The following is a 23,963-nucleotide window of genomic DNA, read 5'->3' on the forward strand; positions in this document are numbered from 1 at the left end:
ACAGGCATATATCCTCCGAATATCACTGAGGTCGTGGGTTCGGATCCCACCGGCGGCATGGTTGTTTTTTCTGCTGCTTGATAAGTAATTTTCTTTAAGCGACAGATTAATCGAAGTAATAAAAAAAATTAAAGAAAACAATAGAATTATTCCCCTGTGCACCTTGGTTTCGGTGACTGTTGGTTTCCTTCATATGTTTGTGAAACGAACCCCTCATTTCGTTTACCTTGTCTGCTAATAGCTTAACGAGGGTCTCGGTTCTGGCAGTCTTGATGCCATAGGTAGCATAAGAGGGCTCTCGCACAGTTTCCGCCCTCGCCGTTAGATGACGTTCTATGTCACATTCGCGGTAATACAGGACGTGCTACATTCGCCGCTATGCACGCAATAAACATAAATACCCACGAGAGCAGCAGATTGGACAGCCGTCGCCATAGCTCAGTTTTCAGAGCACTGGATGCGATATTCGGAAGTCATGGGTTCGGATCCCACCGGCGGCATGGTTGTTTTTTCTGCTGCTTGATAAGTAATTTTCTTTAAGCGACAGATTAATCGAAGTAATAAAAAAAATTAATGAAAACAATAGAATTATTCCCCTGTGCACCTTGGTTTCGGTGACTGTTGGTTTCCTTCATATGTTTGTGAAACGAACCCCTCATTTCGTTTACCTTGTCTGCTAATAGCTTAACGAGGGTCTCGGTTCTGGCAGTCTTGATGCCATAGGTAGCATAAGAGGGCTCTCGCACAGTTTCCGCCCTCGCCGTTAGATGACGTTCTACGTCACATTCGCGGTAATACAGGACGTGCTACATTCGCCGCTATGCATGCAATAAACATAAATACCCACGAGAGCAGCAGATTGGACAGCCGTCGCCATAGCTCAGTTTTCAGAGCACTGGATGCGATATTCGGAAGTCATGGGTTCGGATCCCACCGGCGGCATGGTTGTATTTTCTTTAAGCGACAGATTAATCGAAGTAATAAAAAAATTAAAGAACACAATAGAATTATTCACCTGTGCACCTTGGTTTCGGTGACTGTTGGTTTCCTTCATATATATAAATATATTGACAGCACTCACTATATTACTGTAGTGGAGCGGCAAGCTGGGCTAATTGTCGGCTTCTGTTGTGCATTTTTTTCTAGCGCAGTAACCCCATTTTCAAGACTACTATAATATAACCAGTTTGGCCATGACTTGTCAGTGATTCGCATGATGGCCCGTGAGCCACTGTGTCAAAGAGGACAAGTGGCCTGAAGCAAATTCTAGCTAGCATCTTTGACGGTTGTCTAGTTGTTTCCTAACACCTTTTGCGTGCAAATTGCCGCTTTAAGAGAAAGCGTGTGTAGGGGATGCCTTGTATCCATTGGAAGGTGGATGGCAAAGCAACGTCGTGGAAGATTATTTGAACAGCAGAGTCAGGAGAAGGGTTGGAATCCCAATCTCGCAGGCTGGACTCAAGGAGTGTGCAACCCTACCTTGCTGCTTCCATTGAATGGTTCATGCAGTTAACCTCACAGTTTGCCAGTGCTGACACATGGTAGTTTTTCATCCCATAACACAGCAAACTCAACACTACTATACATCTCCATTAAGAAACTGCGAAAACAAAATTATTCTCAATGATATTTACTCACTGCAGTAGTAAGTGTATGGTATTGTTAGCAGATGGCATTCCATCAGGTGGAATTGTAGTGTTGTTCTGGATAACACGGTTTGGATTTCTTGTTCTTTCTTTGTTTATAAAAGTGGAAAAAGAGTAACAAAGGTAATATTACTGTTAAAGCCAACTTTCATGCTTATTTTGACAGTGCCATTGCAACTGACATCAGCCACCTGTCTGAAAGCAGTTGGGCAGGGGTGTGTGAAAATGTGTGTAAATGTTTTCGCTCTGATGGGTTGAGAATTGTATTATTACAGCTTATTTCTACATAGGGCCATTGAGTTTCTGGTTTTATTTTTTTTTTTTTTTCAGATTTGGGAGGGGTTAAAACCAAGCGCCATCTCTAGAGTTCAGATTGGGGTACAACTCGAGTTATTCAAGAAACAGTTAAATAATTTGGATTTTTTTCTGGATACTTTGCAAGAAATAACTTATTATTATAGCCCAGTTTTGTGTGGGACCTAAGATACTAAATTTTTTGGGTCATTACTCTGTAAACATTCCAGAAACGGCAAGTTGACAGAAGACAGCATTCAATAAATGGTTCTTAATTTTTTTTTTTGTTCATTAAAATTATTCCACTGTATACGTTACTGTTCCCATGGGCACCACTTCAGTAATATTTTTTTTTTGTGCACTGAGAAAATGTTTATTCATTTCACAGTTTAAATGCACAGCAGCCTTGGAGCAGGACGTCATTAATGCGGGTAGTTCTTTATGCAGTGATGCTAATGGGATGGCCACTTACTACTTGTGTTCTAGCCTCTGACATCTAGAGCACTCTTTTTAAATGTTTCCCGAGATTAAGCCACGTTATCGATAATATGTGTCAAGAGCGGATTAAAACCATCAAGAATTAACTGAGGACATCAGTCTAGAATAACTACAGGTCATCTGCTAGTTTTCTTGCGATGCCTTTGACATTATGTGCAGCCAAATTACATTTTATTGAAGCCGCATTTTCGGGCAAACACAATTTTTAAGAAATGTGCACAGAGTGCATGAATCAGATGAAACTTAGTTTTACCCGAATACAAAGGGCGCTCTTTTTACATCGTAAGCATTATGCAGAATACTAAAACTTGACTGAAATGCCAGCAAGAGCCTTACCTACTGACTCGATGTATTTGAATCGTTTCACTGAGGAAAAGTAGAAGTTGGCATGTATCGACAGAGTACCACGTTCTTATCAAAAAGACACCACCTTCACTGAAAACACAGGTTTCTTAAACTAGAGAAGACCCAAAAACAAAATACAGATGTCACCTCCACCAGCCGATTTCGCAGGTAAAGTGTGTGCATCAACACTAATTTTTGGGAGCGGATTCCAAAACCTACATTACATTACCATTCATTTCAAAACTGCAACAATCCATCCTTTTCGGTATATACGTCTAGAGTTTGAATTGACTGGTAGGAAGATTTTTAAATCCAATTTGTTCAGCGATAAGTGTACTTATCTGCCGGACAGATATCAACATAACCACAAAGTGCCAGAGAATCTATTTTTACTGAGAACAATAAATGCATGGAGTTTTCCGTAGTGTGCCTTTAAGGGCTCCTATGAGTGTGCAGCAAGTAACAGATCACTATAATTTTTTTTTTTTTGTAATCGCAACAGCTGTAGTAAAACGAAAGTGATCGTGCACTTGTAGATGTATGTAAAAACCCCACTTTGTTATGCTCTAAAGCAGGAGTAAAAGTGACTGTTAACTTGAAAGTTAACTAGATTTATTCCCACAATGTCAACACATTATTCCAGTGATGGAAGCATGGTGAGCTCTACCCTAAGAAGAAGAAAAGAAATTCTGACCTAATAGAGATATCACACATCATATCATCAGTATTCATCATCAGTATCATCGTCAGTGTTCAGGCATAAATAAACTCACAGGACGATTACGACTGTGTAACGCGAGATTCAGCGATAGCTAGTGTAGTGGTCAAGTGATGCACCCCTGCACTGGCAGGCGGCTGTTCCAAACAGAGCCACCTGTAGGCTTATGCAACCATGATTGACTGATATAAGGTGAGTGCGTTAATGACATCCAGACCAGTGGCTGCATTAATTACATCCACCGACCAGGTGAATGTCATTAACGCACCCATCGGTCATTCACGGTCAACCTGGGTTGCATAAGCCTCGGCAGCGACGACGATGACGATGCGCAAGCCAGGAACGGGCGCCTAACAGCTATCGCTGTAAAAGTAGATGATGGTACCGAATGTCAAGTTCTTGCATGAGACAGGAATTGAATAGTCCAGTATATTCAGCACCTCCTGCTGTCTTGGACACATACCTTGGTGCACAGACAAGCCTAGCCACACACTGATGTATTTTAATATTCAGTATTTTGACCTCTAGCCGCCGCGGTGGCTCAGTGGTTATGCCTCTCAGCTGCTGACTGGAAAGACGTAGGTTCGATCCCAGCCGCCGTGGTGGAATTTCAATGCAGGCAAAATTCTAGAGGCCTGTGTATGTGCAATGTCAGTGCACGTTAAAGAACCCCAGGTGGTCGAAATTTGCGGAGCCCTTCAATACGGTGTCCCTCATAGCCTGAGTTGCTTTTTGACGTTAAACCTCCGTAAACCGTAAACCAAGTATTTTGACCTGACCTAATTTAATTTATTATTTATTCAAGACTTCTAGCTTGTACAGCATTATGATTCCTTTATTCTCATTATATTCAGTTTGATTCTCATGGGTCTACAAGTAAAATGTATTAATTTTTTGTTTAATAACAGATAACATACCGTTCTTGAGGCTCTTGTTTCTCATACCCTGATGTGCTGATGTACATAAAAATGTCGTGTTAGTATGGCCTCATTTTACCATTTTTTGTTTGAAATTGTTTGAAATTTAAATGTAACCAATGTTATTTTAATGATTTTTTTTAACACAAATCTGCGAACATGGCTGTACATGCTTTTAGGCGCTACAATGCCAGGTTGTGTGCACATATGTGCTTCAAAAGTTGAACCTCTGTCACATTTTTTGTTTCCTTTATCTTTGGCCTGTGCATTTCTTTGCATTTAAACACTGCTTGTGTTCTGGTTTGGCTTGTGCAGGTATTGTGTCAGCCTCGGTGTCTTCTCTGCAGCACTTCGGATCTTGAAGCATCCTCAGGTATGTAAAATCACTGTTACCTACATCCCAAAGCAGCTGACATGTCCTCCTGCAAGTTCATTCATGTGTGGGTTCGTAGGATACAAGCAGCAACGACTCCTGCCTGGCCCATTTCAATGTGACAATTCAGGGCAACGCAGCTGTTTCGACCAAAGACTTCAGCATTGTTCATGTAAGTCATCATAACTACACCGCTGCAAAACCATGTCACTGAAACAGCAGTGCTGTTTACTGCCTTTTTGACTAGGGAGTGGCACAAAGAATCTCATGGAAAAGGAAGTTTAGTTTTAGTTTGTTTAGTTTAGTTTAGTTTATGGGGGTTTAACGTCCGAAAGCAACTCAGGCTGTGAGGGACGCCATAGTAAAGGGCTCCGGAAAGTGTGACCACCTGAATGAAAGTGGCTCACTGCTTGCACAGATGCACAACCAGCATCAAGCACAGCTCTTTTTGTATTGGTCCTCATTTAACAGAGCCCATTATAGGTTGCATTCATTAGGAATGAAGCCCTCCAAACAGTCATGATATGCTAGTTGATTAGGAAACTGATGTGAGGAAATCTGCTCATTAGTGACGTAAAGGCTGCATACATTGTGCAGTAACACCCTCTGTGCAAGGTATTGTATGGTTTAAGGTCTATGTGAGGCATTCTCTGAAACTAGCGCCTTCGATTCCTATGTCTATAGGTAAGGTCGATGGTGAATGTTTTTGGTGTGAAACTGCAATTTGAACTGTATTGCCTTTCTGCCAGTGTTCATCATCTACCCTCCATCCAAAGGCAAAAATACAGAATACATAAGTGGTGCAATGTCTCTGGTTTTGATTTAAAGGTAGAGGAAAATAGTGGAAAAGTTGGCAGGCTATCGGTACAATGTGCACTGTACATCCAGCTCATAAATGTGTTAAAGAAGTTATAGCTAGCGAAAAGTGCTTCATGGGGAACTGTAGCACATCTTTTTGCATTGCAAGCAATGTTTTCTAATCTTTCTTTTATTTTGTTAATTTCAACGTGTGATCCTGCATTGCATTGCTGTAGAAAACGGTCATGTTTAAACTTTTTACAGAGTATGTTACTAACCAATAGTGTCTTCATTTTATTGATGCAGCTCGTTACTACTTTCTTACTCTCTGTCTACTTTGTTGGCATGCAGAACACAACATTAATCATTCAGCAACCAGAAATTGTCCTCTTTGAAGGTAAGCTGACTGCCACGTTTTCAAGTTAGTAATTGTTCTTTTTAGCAAGCTTTTCTCTCACAAAATTCTGCACATACACTGTTTGTTCAATTACAAAACAATGCCATATCTCCAAGATATGCTTCCTTTTCTTGGAACTGGCTTTGTGTCGCTATCATAAAAAACTTCAGAACAGAGGCCTTTTGAGCAAAAGGTTTTTTTAGTAATATTAGGCCAAATAGTTGGGATTCACACTGGTATACTTGTGCTCAAGCCTCGTGCAGAGATTCCATTCTGTTTTATTTTGCGTACTACCATGCTTTATGTTACGCTTATCATACATCTCTGACCATTGAATTATAATTTGTTTGCAAATGAAACTGGGTCCTTGCCTGATAATTAAAATGTGCTCATAGTTAAAATTATAAGCGAATATGGATAGTCTATTTTTTTTTTCAACAAAGTGTGGACTAAACTTTTGTCATGGTGGAGTTTTTTTAAAGATTTGGTGCTAGAAGAAAAAATATCGATGTTGGTAATGCACATATACCGTGTGTTGACCATCAGTGCAGGAATTGTAAGGCAATTAATTTAGCCTGGATAAACAGAAACGTGAAGTGCCAAATCAGCTTTTTTTAGAATGTGTCACCATCTGTAGTGATCCTTTGCATTTAGGTACATATTCTTAGCTTTGTCATGCCACATTTTGTTTTGTGGTTGATATTTTCTGGAGGTGTATTTCGGTCTCAGTAGCTCACCTTATGCATAGAAGGGGGTTTCCTGCAGCCCTTATGTAGTTTTGTCATGCATGCTTTTACCAGTTTAGGTATCGTGAGCTGTGTAAATGTGATGAGCCAAAATATTTTTCACCACTTAACAAATATTCTGTTCTGCACTAAGCCGCATGGCATGATATCCTTTTTAGTAGTACAGCTGTCAATTCTAGACCCTCCCACCTTTTTTTTTTACTGTTGCACAGTTTGAAATTATTTGATTTCACTTATGTTTCACTTCTGTTTCATTTCAGCTTGATTTCACACAAAATGTATTATTCAGTTAGCTCACTGAATTTTTTTCTTATGTCATTACTAAGCATCATATCATAACACAAGTAACAAAGCTGTCTACACAAACCATTTACTGTAGTTTCCAGGCATATATGAAGCTGAGTGTAGCACAAGATTTGTTTTTTCGAGTTTCCAGGTTTTTTTTCTTTGCAGAAAGACTCCTTGAAGCATTGTACTCGAAAGAGTTTGCTCTGAAGCATCCAGTTTTGCCCAAGCCAGAAGAAGGTGACCTTGAGCAAGATGTGACTAAGCCTCTAGTCCAGGATGAAGCAGAGTGTGAGAGGGCCAGACTGAAGTCAGTATTTGCAAAATTGCCTGAGGTATGTACTGTTCAGTTCTGCCTACGTGTAAGTTGTATAGGTTGGAACACAACACGTTGAACTCACGGTTGCCAGTAGCCAACAAAAGTACCACTTGTACACCTCCAAACTGTGCCTGTGATATATCGTCTTCTATTGGCTGAGTGATGAAACCTCATCAGCTAAAAAAAGAAAGCATGTTAACTATCTCATTTCCATATGAACTAGATGCTATCCTGAAGTGCTTAATAATAATAATAATAATAATAATAATAATAATAATAATAATAATAATTGGTTTTTGGGGAAAGGAAATGGCGCAGTATCTGTGTCATATATTGTTGGGCACCTGAATTGTGCTGTAAGGGAAGGGATATAGGAGGGACTGAAAGAAGAAAGGAAGAAAGAGGTGCCGTAGTGGAGGGCTCCAGAGTAATCTTTTTTTACGTGCACTGACATCGCACAGCACACGGGTTCGAACCCGGAAACGATCAGTAGCCAAGCGCCCCAACCACTGAGCCACCGCGGCGGGTGTGAAGCCCTTGCATCTTAGCATTTGGCCAGCCGGCCACCGTTGCAATAAGCATATTCAAATTTTTGTGGAATGCGAGCACCAGACCATGCATGCAGTGCCAATCACAAGGGGTGGCGATGAACAAACGAGCCAAAGATTGAGGGAACTGCTTTGTGAGTTACTGCTGTGTCATTAAAGCGCCAGTTCTTACCTGTGTAAAAGGTTAAAATAGTATGCTAGAAAGGGCCGCTTAGTGAAGAGTCATCTCATGGTGCCTAGAGAAACTAGGAAACCTTTTCTGCCATTGGCACAGGCAGCTGTGGCCAGTCTCGCAAGTACAAGCGGGGTGTTGAAATAGGAGAAAAGACATCGCAGATCTCTGAGGCTCACAAAGGTGCATGAAGGCTACATATTTGATCGATATTGAAGTATATAAGTTTTGTTTTGAAGCCACTGGTGCACTTTTAACACACGAGAAAAACGGAAAAAGGACAACCTGAATGTTGGAAGTCAAAGAAATCCTTTAATTGGTGGCATAACAGGTGGCCAGCTGAGTTTCAATATGTTTGGGGTGCTTCATGGTTATGCGTTCTGTGTGCTCGCATTATTTCGTTATGCGCCGCGATTTACAAGGGCGGAGCAGCAGAGGACCTCCAAGTGCCTCTCTAAGTGCTCCTCGGACGAAGTTCGTGCAAGAGCACGCAACTGCGACAAGGAAAAAGATCTATGTATAGCCAATGTTCAACGCGCCTCCACATTAGCAAACACACCACTCGACGCGTTTGCACCGTCAACGTACCAAGACGTTGGGCTGAATAACCAGCCCTACGAGGACTATTATATTACAGAATTTAAATGTGCCCACACGTATCGGTCGCTACATATCAGACATGACGGTGGCTCACACTGCGACTCCTCGGTGCTAGGACTTTCTTGCCATACCCGCCGCCTCAGCCCTCAAAAGCATCGCACGCTGTGTGGGGTTCAGGTCGCTGAAATGCAGGCCGCAGTTCACTGCTAGAACTTCATTGTCGGAATCAAAAACGGGATCCATCGTAACGTTGGCGCAAACGTTAACAAAGCGACAGCGGCTGATAGAAGCCTTCAACATCCGGCCGGGAGTAGTTTTCATTTCAGCTGCTGCTAGCAATCATGGAGTCCTCGTTTCAGTTTCTGCCACTTTACTTCAGTGTTCTCCTATTTCGTCATCAGAGTCCCGAGTTTGAATCATAGCAGTGGGAAAAAGTTTTTCAACTTCGAATCCAAATCTCTTAACAATAAATGCACCTTTCGCTGCTGGACAAGTGGCAACAAGGCATCAAAATGCCGAACTATCGGATTTTACTAATAAAAAAAAATTTGATAGCGTTATCCTCAATGCCTCTTTAAAGGGTCCCTGTTCTTCCAAATGGATCCACAGTCATCCACTGCCCGCATAGTCCATGTGTTGCTTTGGGACGTTAAACCCCGCAATTTTTTTTTTGTACTTCAGTGATATACGTTTCTTTTCAGGCAACATCCATAAAAGTGGAGTCAGTATCTATAAGGATTCTCAGGGAGAACTGGCAAAAGTAAGAACTTTTTTTTTATTACTTTTCATTCCAATATTGCAAATTTACTATCTGTAAGTTACTTAGTAGTGTGCACTTTTTTTCCTAAAAAATGTCTGAAAATTTGGGAGGTGCTCAAGCCTCGTGGCAAAATATTAAGAAAAAGTGTACTTTACGACAGCCAAAGTAGGAGACGTGGCACGTTCATTGTGCGAATGGATCCATTATGTGAGTAAATATGGTAAATATACAGGGTGTCCATGCTAACTTTAACCAAGGGTTAAAAAAGAAGATATTTGAAGTAGGCCAGGGAAACCGCTTACATACGCCTACCAACTGGCTTGCGCATCATAGGCAATTTTTTGTTTTGCAATTAATTAATTAGCAATTAAGGTAATTTTTCTAAATGCATAAATATCGACTTTAAACAGCAAATGTGAATGGCAAAGTTGGAGAGCACCTTCAGAAACCCCCATTCCATTTATTTGCAATAACGAAAGCCTCACGTGTATCTTTTTTCTAAGTTCCAAAGAAAGCCTGCGAAATACAAAAAAAATCACGTGACTAGCGCATCTGCATGCCACGATTGTACTGCTCTCTATCCTGGCTTGAGTGAACGAAATCAGCTGCTGGCATGGCGCGACGACCCCATTGCTGTGACAGGCCAATGCGTCGACAATGGTTGCACCGTCACGCTTGCAGACTGGCTCGCATGGGCGCCGCAACCACATGAGTAGAGTGTTGTATATGCTGACATAGGCAAATAGCGGTATTCAAAGCAGCTTCTTCAGAAACAAAAATATGAATAGTAGTGAGCCATTTTAACCTCGTAGGAGCATGATGAAGTGTTGTTAGGAAATATAAAGGGCTGAAAAAGACATCTTATGATGCATTTTTAATAAATATGTTGCTATATTGAAAGTTATTTCTTAACCATTAAGAAGAGCTACAAGCTACAAGGTTCATATTTTCTATGGCACACGCATTTGGTTGAATGGGTTGGTACTGATAAGGCACCTACTACTTGTCATCACAGTGATGTACTACTATATGCTACACTGATCCAGACACTCCCTACATGGATGGCTGGCTGCACTGCTCCTGTATTTGGGCCTTCCATTTAGATTATATCAGAATAAGGATTTTGTCTTAAAAATTGTCATAAGTTTCTGTTTGATCCACTACAGTTTTGTAGTGAAAAAGCATCTTGTATCTCTGATGGTTATGAAGTTCCTTGATGTTAACTATGTAATCTATTAGTAAACAGGTATAAAGTACTTTAATGTGGTAGCATTGAATGCCCCATTCTCCAGAAAATCCGGTGTTGGAGTTGTGAGCGAAAAATCACGGGCATGTCTCTGGCAGGTGCTAGCTGGTTGCTGACATGGCCAGACACACTTGGTCGTAAGGTTGTGTGACGTCATGTGACGTGGCCAATTTAGGAGGAGCTGCCAACTCTGGCTTCTCAAATCAGACGGGAGGCTGCGGGGATTCGAATCCTCCAGCACCTTTGCATTCCGAGTCATACATGCTCCCCCTAGGTCATGCAGGTACAGTCTTGTAGCTTGGTTAAGTGGAGCCTTATATGAACGCTATCACATTCTACTCTGTAAGGCGCAGCTTAAGGGTCCTCTAATTTTATCTGATAAAAATGGCATCCAGCATTATTTCTTCGCCTTCACCTTTGCATGATTCGGTGCTATTTTCTGAAGCATCGCTCAACTTCTTTATTTAAGAACTTCATTGTAATGCAGATAGCAGGGTGCCCAGAGTAACAGTCTGCATACTTTTGCCAGGAACAAACTATGAGAGCCGGTGTAGGTATATGAAAGTGAGGTTACAGTAGGCTTGGAGTTAATTGAATAAACACAGAAACTCCTTGACCTGTTTCCAAGTCCATTTTTAGGAGTGTTGTTGTTCATCTTGGTGCCACAAGAACAGTGGGTTATGAAATGTGGCCTGCCATCCAGTATAACCTGCTCCACATAGACAATATGAAAATAATAGTGCTGAAAAACTAAAAAAAAAAGTCCTCGAAGCTGCTAAAAACTTAATGGAACTCAGGACAAAACATGCTAGAGGTGCAGTTATGAGCAGTAATAACGAATCTTTAAAGGCAGATGAACCATTGCGTAGTCAAGTAATGAACTCCCCCTGTATATTAATGAAGCCGTGGGTAGGTCTTGATGTATAGTCGTTGCTATTGACCGGGCAGCTAGAGTTATGGACCGAAAAACGCTTGAGTGCAGTGGGGCCGTGTGGAGGCCTGGATGCCTGTGTTCTGCAAACTGTTCAGTATGATAATAAAGTTTTTATGATGATGTATTGTATCAAGGCAAGATTCACTGAATATCCCCGTTGTTGAGCTTTACAGTTCTGTTTCAGATGTAGTTGCAAAGAGGCCTATGAAGAGAGACATATCTTTTTTAGCTGGATGGATCTAAGTTTCATTGGGAGGCCTCATTTTCATCTTGCAGGGGCCTCTTTCTCGAAGCTCACACCTTCACTGCTGAGCTGCTTCAGGACTCGACACAGAGTTGCTTCGCCACGTGCACGCTTGTCCTGTCCAACCTCGCCCTGGCCAATGACCATTTTCAGCTTGCTGTGCTCGCAAGGGCTGAAGCGACAGGCAAGGTGAGGGCTTTCACAGTGGCACTGAAATGCATCTGAGCTCTTCCTGTGAGAGCCTGTAGGCTTGTATGCATGTGCTCCACCTCTTCAGTTTTGTTCCTGAAAGGTTTTAGTTTTCACAGTATATTATCCTTGTATCAAGACAGCCGATTGGCACAGGCTTCCTTGGACAGTTGTTGTATTGCCCTTATTTCAGCTTCATCACGACCAAGTAGACGTGAATTTGAAGTTTGCCTCGCTGCGAGCAGCCTATTCTGAGGATGAACTGCGTCACTGGGCCCAGCTCCTGCCCTCGTTGTCCCAGCAGTCACCTGAGAAAAAACACGCATCACCTTCATCCAAGACCTTTTCCCAAAGGTACATTCGTTCAAAACATAATGGCACATTGTGTGTCAGTAGACACACAATGCAGACAGAGCACAGCAGTGACAAGACTAATGGTGCTAGTGTTATCACAATCGGCGCTTGCTAAAAGAGGTGCCTTGATGGAATGCAAAGCACCATATGCATGGGGGCGAGTTACTATTGGTGTGTAAATCATTGTGCACTTAGCACCTGAAAGCAGTTCGCTTACTCAGTGCAGTGTGGCCCCTAATCATCCAGGTGAAGGGATAGAAGCAACTGCACACAAAGTAAGGCACAAGTAGGGCCTAGTAATTACATGTTGAGAGTAATTTCTAGCTTGTGCATAAATGAGTGGGAGCACTAACATTACATATTAGCAAAGCCACAGTCAGCTTTTCTAATAAAGGTAGAGTTCTACAGGGCTAAAAAAAGACGAGCACACAAGTAGACAGTAGACAGAACAGGTGGCGACAGGCAGCTGGTCACGAGCTGATGCTCTGCAGATATTCTTTTATAAGAATGTGGTGTAGTACATATAATCTGTTGATGGTGGTTGCCCCTCATATATTATCGTAGTCTGTTCATCATGGTTGCCTCACGTATATTATCATCCATTTCAGACGCTTTCAATGCCATTGTGTGGTTGGGTCGGCGGAAAAATGTGGCACAATTTTTGACAAATTCTATTTAATAACAAAGTGTGCTCTTTGTTACATTGCGTTATACCAGCAATTGTGGCCCATGTGCAGGATTTCGTCCTTGAAGATGCTTGTGCGTGCCTCTGCTGAGCTTGAAGATGTTTCAGTCTCTGTGAGAACTGCGGACTGTGAACCAGTTTCTGCGGGAGTGCAGCGGGCAAGACTCAACGCTGATGTGGGATCACTGCTTTTAGGTGGTAACCTTTTTTCACAGCACCCCTGTGCCGTCATGGATTGCTTTCTTTATGAAATCCCAGACCTGCATAAAACGTGAACAGTCTGCATTGTGTCAAGTTGTTCAGCGTGAATTCTTAGTGTGGTTGGAATTGGCAACTGCATTGACTATGCTTTATTTTCAGAGGGCGCTATTTTGCTTGTGTAGTAAGATTTTACAAGTGCACTTACGTGCATGGCCCACACATGCCATGATAAAATGTGTAGACTGATGCGGCATAGACCAATTTGCCACCTCTAGGTCCTAAGCATTCACGTTGTTGCGGTTGCCAGTGGCTATAAGCATCGGCTTGTTGCTTGAACTTACACTACATCGCACCTAAATACAGAGGACTGTTATTAATTTGTGCTCAGTTGATTTGTACTCACTTAATTTGAGCCATCGGTTTATTCGAACTGACACTTTGCTCGTGTTGAAATCAAAGGCTTCCTATATTTGAACTCTGCGTAGTTGGAGCAAATTTTTGGTCCTGAGTGAGTTCAAATTATCGAGAGTCGACTGTATATCCACGTTAATTGATGCATGGTTGTTCATATACTGACGATGTGGCAGAGTGAAAAATTTATTCAAGGGTGAAGCAGTAAGAATTGTAACTGGGATGTTTTTGGCTGACATCACAAGGTATACATCTTAGTGGTGTTGGGGGAAGGACTAATTATTGTATTATTACTTGTTTTATTTATGTTCTCATGAAAAGAAGAATGAAATAATGCAGTGTGCTCTTGCGCTGTCTCTTGTAACTCCTTAAAATGTGTGCTGCCGTTCTTGTACTTGTATTTTGTGAGTGGCCCCCTCATGGTTATGTGTATATTTCATGACGTACCATAAGTGTTCAGGTTTTGTCATCGTGTATGTATACCTTGTTTTCATTATAGAGCGAGAGTTACAAAATAGTTGAACTGTTTTTACTAAAAAGCTTTTATTGCTTTTCGTTTCTGCTCGTAAAGTGCTATTTTCATGTACCTTGCTTATCTGCCTAATATTTGCGCTTCCTTTTTTAGGACGAGATCTTGTCACTCAGCCAGAAATGAGGTATGTGCACATGTATATTACAAAATAGCAGAAAGCTATTACGAAGCTACATAAATAAGGCAGCATAGCTTTTTGCCTTGTTTAGCTTAATTTTAGTGTTCAGCCTAAAGGACCATAGACACTAATTTTACTTGTGTGTATTCTTCTTTCAGATGATGCATTAGCCATTAAAATACCTGGTTCACCACATGTTATTCGCCTACAATCGCTAAATAATTTATAATTGAGTTTCTTCTTGATGCATTTTGCGGTTTTGATTTTACAGACCGAACTGTGGCTGTGACTTGCAGTTGACGTTTTGGTCATGTAAGGTGTTCAGGTCACAAAACAAAAAACTAATATATAATCACTGATACGTAGTTTTAATTATCTGCAACATTTAAGCCAGTTTGCTTCAAGAGCTGGAATGACAATAAACTACGTGTCAGCAGTTATAGTGCCATATTTTTTTTCATGCTTCACGTGACCTAAACACCAACTACATGTCACAGCCATTGTTTGGCTCATTAAAATGAAACTAAAACAACATCAAGAAGAAATTCATTTATAAACTATTTTGTGGTTGTAGGTGAATACCATGGCGTGATCCATGTATGTCAACATCTAGCGCATCATTTGAAAAAAAGAAAACATGCAAGCAAAAATTTGATATCTGTACTTCTTTAAATTTAATGTTGCATACTTAACGTTAAATTTAAAGTGGGAAGTTTTTACTGGGTGTAGTGCATGAGGACACTATAGACAGCTCATGATAATGATGAGCTAGTGAGAAGATGCCACTAATTCATTTGACTAATTTGTATTTGGTTTGGTTTTATGGGGGTTTAACGTCCCATAGCATCTCAGGCTATGAGGGACGCCGCAGTGAAGGGCTCCGGAAATTTCAGCCACCTGGGGTTCTTTACCGAGCACTGACATCGCACAGTACACGGGCCTCCAGAATTTCGCCTCCATCAAAATTCAATCGCTGCGGCCAGGATCGAACCTACGTCTTTTGAGTCAGCTGCCAAGCGCCATAACCACTGAGCCACCGCGGCGGCACCAATTTGTATTTATATCACACTGTATGATGACGCTTTTGTAGCAAAGAAATGGAAAGAGGAAAAAAGGCATGAAAGAGTCTAGTACTCTGATTACATACAGGGCTTGGAACCATTTGTTGCTGTCGTAATGTGTATGTATGCACTTCTTTTATACTAACAAAGCTTTTGATAACTTTTCGCCTCCTGTGGCTAGTAGGTTGTAAAGACCTGCACAATTCAAGTATTCTTTGCTGTTTGTCCTGGGTACATACATACCAAACAAGCTGCTTTTATTGAGAGCTTGCTACGCTGCATGCACCCCAATGGCAAATACCTTACTAGAGTCGAATTTGCAGCTCGGAAGTGATGCTGGAGGCAGCATGGTGCACACTGGGATCCTGCGATACCTTAAAGCCACAGCAGCTGAAGAAGAACCATGTCTGGAATGTTCCTTTCTCTGTTGGCATGATGCTACTGAAGGTTTGTTCCACTTTTACAGTTGCCTGTCCCTATATGTGCAGCGTTGTACAGATGGCTGTAAGATTTAACAGTGCAGGTGCTTGACAAAAAAAAAATGCTTTCTTGCAGTCTCGTTATGCAGCCTGAAATTGAGCAACGCACCTAGTTGGTCACACATAGTGCAGGTACTTGACAAAAAAAAAATGCTTTCTTGCAGTCTCGTTGTGCAGCCTGAAATTGAGCAACGCACCTAATTGGTCACACTCATAAGTGTGACCGTCACCTCACCATAAGTGATCACCCGCATAGTTGGGGATTACACCATGCAGTTCCTGTGTGCAAGCATGCATGACTGGAAGAAAAAATTGGCAGTGGCTAAGCTCGGCTATGCCAGGATATACGTAGCGAAAGCTAAGGCATAGCTTGGTTAGCCTTGGTGAACCTTGATTGCAAGTCCAGGTTAGTCTGGTTGTCTGGCTAGTTGTTGCCACGTGGTTCGTCACGCGGTTGGTCACGTGACCATTCACGTGGTTGGTCACGTGGTGCGGTGCGACCACGGTGGGAATGCGAGCATGGCAAAACTGCGAGTTCGTGACCAATGTGGCTTTCGCTACAAAAATATCTTGCCATTTGTTTTCTGCAAACATTTACTCTCACCTGCACACTGTCCTATGCAGTGAACAAAAACAACAGCACGTGCTACCCCTGAGAAGTGAGCTTTGTCATCCTATGTGTGACATGCATTGTTGCAATAATTTGCATAATTTTTGCACATATTTCCTGCTAGCCATCTAAGCATTACACCCATTACGAGTTGCAGAGCTGTTAGCTTATAATGAACTGCACATCTCCCGCCAAAAATTTTAACTTTAACCCAACGTTTCGAAGCCAACTCGGCTCCTTCACCAGGGGTGACTGAGGGCAGTAGCTAGCGTCTTTTAAGCATGGAGGGGGGGTCAAAGGAACGACAGCTGTGACGCCAAAGGCGGGGGGAGGGGGAGGTAAGTTTAGGCTGTTAGTCACGCTGGCGCACTGCAGGGAGGTGGTGAATGGTGACTTTTTTTCGTTGAGTTGAAGAGCGAAGTCCCTGGGCATGTACTGGGGGCAGGTTTCCTTTTGTGCGGTTGATGTTGATATTGTTCAAGGTGCACCTTTGGCGTCACAGCTGTCGTTCCTTTGACCCCCCCTCCATACTTAAAAGACGCTAGCTGCTGCCCTCAGTCACCCCTGATGAAGGAACCGAGTCGGCCCTTAAACGTCGGGTTAAAGTTAAAATTTTTGGTTGGAGATGTGCAGTTCATTATAAGTCTTCAAACCCAACCAGACAAGCAAATCTGTCAAAATGTTTAGTTTTCAGAGCTGTTAGCTGTCAGTTCCGTGTATGTTTCTTTCTTTGTTCTATTTAGCATATGTTTTGTAGTTCTCCTGTGTATAAGAACAGTTGGAGTGATGTGGCTTTACAAAAGAATTGTTTGTTTAATGTATCATTTCTTGTTTGTAATTTTATTGATGATATTACCACATTGACTTCACGGGGTTTAGCGATTAGATTTTTTGCAACTGGAAACAGATATTTCAGATAACTGTGCTCAAAAGAAGTAGTAATTTCGAGACGGTTTAGGAGCCCCAGGCCTAATCACTGATTAAGATCGAATGAAATTTTCTCAAATTCAAGAGCCGTTTACTGTAGATAGCTTGGCCATCGAATTTAAAAGGTTAACTGAACAAGACTGTTACAGAGCTGTCAGCTAGCATTCAGTGTCCAGCTCGAAAGTGGCAGCCCACCACAACAGCCCCACCCACATTTTTGACATTTAGTCATTGTGCCCTTTCACTGCATTCTCTTGTGCTTATTAAAGGCCCATGATGACATGCTAAAACTGAAATGAAATAATCTCTCTTTTGTAGCCTGCTCATATTGTTGTTTCTGAAATTTGCAGAGTGCAGGTTTTGTATCAAAGCAAATGCTTGATGGCCAACTTCTGTCTTAAGTATTGAACGGTAATTAATACCATCTTCATATGCTATTTCGCTTCGCTTATATAGACCAAATTTTCTCATGGAGATGACCTAGATGCTAAAACTGGCTTTCGTAAAATTTCACCGCTCTGGCTTTAGTTGTGTGGCTCGCTAAGAGTTTCACGCACCAAGCACCTGTACACAGGCTTAAAGAATAGGTTGTCAACAAAAAAATTTTTCCCTGCTTGATTTGCCGGCTGATCAGTGGCCAAATTTTCACATAGAACATTTTGCTGTCTTTTCTGCCTAATGATGCGTTTTGTCATCATACTTGCTTAGCTGTGTAACTTCATCCACAGGGGAAAGTAAAAACGTGTGTAAAAGGTAGCAGAAGGGGAAGCTCATTTTCCTGTCTTTTTATCTTTGCTTTTTGCCAGGTGGCAGCTTTATTAGCAGTTTTGCATTTACTGGTTCGTAACTTGAACATTATGTAATGCAGGGGGAGGGTAATGGGTTAAGCATTTAGGGATGTGTCATTTTATACAGGAAGCAGCACAGAGTCTAATAATATTTGTCATTTGCCCCACAGATGCTTCACCTTTTGCTTATCTATAGGGGAGCTCATAGAAGACGGCAGTTTATGAGTGGTTTCAAATAAGCCATTTATTCATGCCATTTGCATTTGCAAAGAAAATGGGCAGAAAAATAAAATAACTGTGTGGAATTCGGACATGGATGTGGTCTGGCATAATCATGGGTGTTCTTCAGAGTTCATCATCAAGGCTGCTTGTGGAACAGGTTTTGTAGTTGTTGGTCGTAAATTTTTATCGATCACTGCCGGCCATTTTTGGACCAACCGTTTGTGTTCTGTCCGCTGACGTTGCAGACTCGACATACTGTCTCAGATCTGCGCATCCAGTGCATGCTAGGAAGTGTCCACTTGGAAGTCAACCCCCATGTAGCTGGCCTACTGGAACACTGGTCTTCCAAGCTAAGGGCAAAAGCAGTGAAACTTGGGGCCAAGCAGCCAGCCATCGTGAAGCCTGAACAGGTATACTGTACATCACCCCAAAAAAATATATTCACACAAAAATAACTTACCAGTTCTCAATAACCCTCGCTCATGATCTTTCTTCCATTTACGTTTGCCACATATACACCACGTTTCTTTTATCTTCAGGCTGGCCCAGCCTTGTCCTTGCATCTGAGTCTGTCAGACACCAACTTCTTCGGACTGAGCTCAGCTGAGACGGGCGTGGTTATCCGACTGGACAGCCTCAATGTGGACAGCACCAGTGCCAAGGTGTACGTGAACCTGGAAGGCTCTGCCCTAGGGGCTCTGCGCAACACTGTCCAGGTGCAGTGCATAGCGAACTGCTTTTTTTTTTGTTTTTTTTAAATAGTGTTCATATGCTGACGCCTCCAAAACCAGTCCTAGTTCATGGCGTCAGTCTTCACTTCTTGACTTGACGTACTTGTCGTTTGTCTCAGTGCAGTGGCTGATACGAGTTAATTTAACATCATTATACATGGATAGGGTGCTGTTCTCACACTTATCAAAGCTTTCTGATCCAGATTATGTAAGAGGACCACTGACCATGCATCATATTGGAATGTGATGCTTTGCATAGCACAGGATGGGTATGGACAAATTAAACTAAGCATGCTGCGACTTTCGAACTTCATTTATGCAATCATATCCTTGGAGTTTCTGCTTGGGCAGGTATACAGCGAGAACAATGAAATGCTTCATCTCTGTTCATGCCCATGCACAGTTTTAGTATGTTTGGTGCAGTGTCAGTGAAGGGTTTCTCAGCCCTTCACTCATCATTCCATGAAAAAAAATGTATAAATTCAGCAACGTGACAGGAAAGCCACTTGCTGTAATTGTACAGTCTGATTCACTGTGTGAATTGTCATCTCTGACTGGCTGGAAATTAGTAAACATGTGAACTGACCAGCTAGGCTAATCATGAAAGTGATGTGCAAGAATAAGCGTCGCTTAAAATTCGTTCTTTGGGCCATGTTTTGGTCATATTATAAGTTGTGGGTTGGCAAACTTTATAATTACAGTGATATTTTTAGTCTTACAGTTGCATACCAGCTTCAGAAATGAAATCGCCAGCAGCTTACATAAAGAGCGCACGTCTCAACTACAAGCCGGATCAGAAGGTAAGGCATAAAAGCGAAACTCAGGTGAAAGCACTTCTGCAAGCTTGTAATGTAACACATATGCATTCTGCAAGTAAACAAGCTTGCGTTAATGCTTGCACTAACTGCACTCTGCAGTGCAAACCAAGTGTTCAGCGAGATGTTTCATATCATTTTGTTATCTTCATTTTGTTTTATTCATTTATTTTTTTTTTTGAAGGACCAAATGCATTATGCAACAAAATGCTTACCTTTGGTTAAAGACGTGAAACACACATAGACACAAGGAAGGTAGACAGGACAGAGCTCCCGGTCATCCATGATGGGGCGCTCCATCCCATCTACCTTCCTTGTGTCCAAGTGTGTTTCATGCGCTTATCCAAAGATGAACAGTTACCAATTAACCAGCCCAACAAGACGTTATTCTAAGATGCTTACCTTCATTGAAATGAAGCTGAAATTATAACAAAGTGGAAAAATTTATTACAGGGGGGCGGACATAAAAAATATGGCAGATCTTAAAAAATTGCAAAAGGAAAGGATAAAAGTTTCATTTAAAAAATGTATGATGCTGTTATATTAAAAAAATGCAAATAACACTATAAAATGGGCAGCCAAGTGGAAGTGGTTCTTTGTTCTTTTGATGATTGATTAGCTTCACAGGAAATGTATTGTGTTTAGTGTGGAAGCTATTTTTTTAACAGGCACACTAATAAATGAGCAGTCAGCATTATTTATTTCTTTAGGTCATGTTTATGAGGCTGTTTTTTTTTCTTTAAGCAAGCTTAAATGCTTAGAAAAAGTGTGGCACCCCATGCAGTTCTATTAACTGCATGCTCTATTGCAATCAACAGGAGGTCCACTTGCAGCTGCTGGATGAAGTTTTGCTTAGCTGGAGCACAACACTACACATGAGCTTGGTTACCCTGGTGCAAGATCTGCAGGAGCTGAAATCTTCACTCAAGAGTGAGTTGCTGAAGATTATCTTACATTTTTTTGTCTCCACAAAAGTTTTGTGATCCATCGTAGATTTGTTCTGTACATGACACTTTGCATGGTGACGTAGATGCTTGCTTACATGACAGTGGCCATGTGCATAATCTCACAATTGTTAAAGAATGCGCTTATTTTTATGCATTAATTGCCTGACCTGGTCAAATTAGATGTTCAGTAGTGTAGATTCAAATACTGGCATAAAAATGCGTAGTCTTGTGATGAATCCTTCAGGGCAGCAGCTTCGGCTAATTGGTGGGGAAAATTTAGTGCCGAAAAGTCCAATAGAAATGACTGAAAAGAAAAAACAACACAGCACCAGTCGTATGTATCTTGTTTTTGTTTGCTGGTTTTGTTGTGTGGTTCAATACAAACTAGACTGAATGCAAGCAACAAAAACAATTGCACTTGTGGTAAAGTAATTTGAAAATTAATTATAAGTGGTTAATGTTTTCTTTTACTTGCCAGTCTAATGTCACAAGTTTTAGAGATTCTTTCTCCTTTTGCAGTAGTTGAACCCAAACCACCAGAAAATGTGCTAAGGAATGAAGAAGCAACTACTGAAGGCTTGACATTCAACATCTGCTTGCAAGGCGCAAACAGTTTTGAGTTCAGACTTTCAAAAGCTCACAGGTGGGACAGCAACATCACATTTTGCTGCAATTGATTTACGTACAAGCTTTTCGTATTATATGCGCTCAATTTTTATAAACTTGACATTGTCAGAATGCGTGAAATCAGTGTGAATCATCCGAATTAAACTTTAGATGGCGCCATTGATATTTGCAACACTTAACCTTCCTCTCCTCCTTCTTTTAAATATTATTTAGATATCTTCTAACAGTGACCTATAATTGCACTGTAGCATAAATGGCATAGCTGTAAAATTAAAATATTCACATGTAAAGGATTACTGAAGTTGAATTTATTAATCCTGAACAAATCAGGTTATTTAGTACACATATAGTATTTTTAGCTTGCAATGATGCATTAACAAGGTAAACTTTTTCTTGATTTTCACTGTATAGATTGAAGAAACATGTCATTTTAGTATGTGAAAGGCCATATCAGTGCTGGTTTACTTCACTAGCAGTTTAAGTGTGTTGCAGCAGAATTATCTGAATGCTAAGCAAAAAAAAGAAGTCAGTGGCTTTTTCACTGATTTGTATCTGCCTGCTGTAGAATCAAGTTTGTCATCTCAGACCTTCACATCAAAGCAAAACCAACGAGAAGATCTGTCCACACTGAAGCCTTGGTGGTGTACTTTGATGAACACCCTGTGTTCAAGTTCCAGGTTGGTCTCTGGGTAATGAGCAGTTCTTATTTAGCCAATCCATGTGAGCATACAGTGCGTTAACAGTTTTGATGGAGTAATGTCTAGCCATAGTTTAAGATTTCATTCTATGCATTGAAGCAGTCCGAATATCCATGATTGATTTTGACTGATCTTCCATACTGTTCATGCATTTCATTATGGACAATTACTTCACTGACTTTTTGACAAGCTTTTTTTTTATTTACCTCTCGTACCTTTCTTTTATGGCTTGCTGGCTTTTCGTGTATTGGTTGTTTACAGATATTTACTGAAAAATCTTGTGTTTATTTTTTTGCTCTTTGAAGTATGTTTGTTGAAATCTTCTCCCAATCCCTACCCCCCCACCTTTGTTGTTAATAGCAAGTGCAGTATGCGGCCATCCCATCTGATGAAAAGTCATCATCCATCAACCGTCACACAATAAAGGGGCTGACACAGCAGTACAACAAGCTATGGTAGGATACTCTCACAAGTTTATTTCCCGCTGCTTGGCTTTAATAAACAGGGCCTTGCAGCATGCCACTGTTGTGCCCATCTCTCCTGCAATTACTTTGAGTATCCGATTCATCAGGGCCAGATTTGGCTATAGCTGTGCCATTTGCAAGCAATTTGAGATGTTGTGTAAACTACTCAAATAATGACATCTAATGGCAATTGCTGTATTCAGCTGTATGGAATTTTGCAGTTATTAGTGTTTCATGAACCTACTTTTTGTTATCGTCAGTCAGACAAGGCTGCAGCCGTTTATGCTTTTCCTGTATTATTTATTGCCTGGTCATTAGTTCGACACGTCCTTTCTTTCTTTGCTAGAATGAGCACTTTCTGGCTAAGGTAACATTTTTTTATACAAAATGCATCTATATTTAGTAATTTGCTGAAACTATAAAACCTTCTGGCCTCAAAAACCTTGCAAACTCTCAAAAATTACAAATAATTAGACTGTGCCTTTTATTTTTTTTCCATTTCTGCCAAAATATTCTTGCAGTTTAAACTAGAATATCGAGAGAAAACTACTGATTTCTAAAAATAATGTGCACCACTTGCATATTAATGTAAGAAATGAAATTGCTTCTGTTCAGGGTACAGTTTTCAAATCTTTAGATCAAATATATATCTTTATTAGTTCTTGAAAAGTGCAATGCATCAGTTTCATTGCTCTCATAATGATGCACTAAACTGATACCTTGGACACCTAACCTAACCTAACCTAACCTAACCTAACCTAACCTAACCTAACCTAACCTAACCTAACCTAACCTAACCTAACCTAACCTAACCTAACCTAACCTAACCTAACCTAACCTAACCTAACCTAACCTAACCTAACCTAACCTAACCTAACCTAACCTAACCTAACCTAACCTAACCTAACCTAACCTAACCTAACCTAACCTAACCTAACCTAACCTAACCTAACCTAACCTAACCTAACCTAACCTAACCTAACCTAACCTAACCTAACCTAACCTAACCTAACCTAACCTAACCTAACCTAACCTAACCTAACCTAACCTAACCTAACCTAACCTAACCTAACCTAACCTAACCTAACCTAACCTAACCTAACCTAACCTAACCTAACCTAACCTAACCTAACCTAACCTAACCTAACCTAACCTAACTATCCTAGCATCCTCCCAGTGCTCCACATACCTTCAGTTTTGCAGACAACTGTGACGCAATGCTCTTTGAGCGGCACTGCTGCTGATATTGTGTGCATTGGCAGCA

At 41.1% G+C, this 23,963-nt stretch overlaps 1 protein-coding gene across 4 annotated transcripts in view; it reads left to right on the forward strand.

Moving 5' to 3' along the window:
- The window catches only part of hob (bridge-like lipid transfer protein family member hobbit), a 66,187-nt gene that overhangs the window by 3,843 nt on the left and 38,381 nt on the right, over positions 1 to 23,963 (forward strand). The window contains exons 6-22 of one of the 4 annotated variants that reach the window (XM_077654377.1): positions 4,734 to 4,791; positions 4,871 to 4,963; positions 5,941 to 5,986; positions 7,186 to 7,352; positions 9,358 to 9,416; positions 11,873 to 12,029; positions 12,223 to 12,383; positions 13,121 to 13,263; positions 14,306 to 14,336; positions 15,715 to 15,838; positions 18,663 to 18,827; positions 18,957 to 19,133; positions 19,862 to 19,948; positions 20,782 to 20,893; positions 21,430 to 21,553; positions 22,103 to 22,226; positions 22,596 to 22,690. In XM_077654377.1, the coding sequence (XP_077510503.1) occupies positions 4,734 to 4,791; positions 4,871 to 4,963; positions 5,941 to 5,986; positions 7,186 to 7,352; positions 9,358 to 9,416; positions 11,873 to 12,029; positions 12,223 to 12,383; positions 13,121 to 13,263; positions 14,306 to 14,336; positions 15,715 to 15,838; positions 18,663 to 18,827; positions 18,957 to 19,133; positions 19,862 to 19,948; positions 20,782 to 20,893; positions 21,430 to 21,553; positions 22,103 to 22,226; positions 22,596 to 22,690 (1,923 nt within the window). The remainder of the gene's footprint in view (positions 1 to 4,733; positions 4,792 to 4,870; positions 4,964 to 5,940; positions 5,987 to 7,185; positions 7,353 to 9,357; positions 9,417 to 11,872; positions 12,030 to 12,222; positions 12,384 to 13,120; positions 13,264 to 14,305; positions 14,337 to 15,714; positions 15,839 to 18,662; positions 18,828 to 18,956; positions 19,134 to 19,861; positions 19,949 to 20,781; positions 20,894 to 21,429; positions 21,554 to 22,102; positions 22,227 to 22,595; positions 22,691 to 23,963) is intronic. The other 3 variants (XM_077654379.1, XM_077654378.1, XM_077654380.1) reach the window with 3 other exon arrangements.

Source organism: Amblyomma americanum, chromosome 2 (assembly GCF_052857255.1).
Source record: "Amblyomma americanum isolate KBUSLIRL-KWMA chromosome 2, ASM5285725v1, whole genome shotgun sequence".
NCBI classification, from domain to species: Eukaryota; Metazoa; Arthropoda; class Arachnida; order Ixodida; family Ixodidae; genus Amblyomma; species Amblyomma americanum.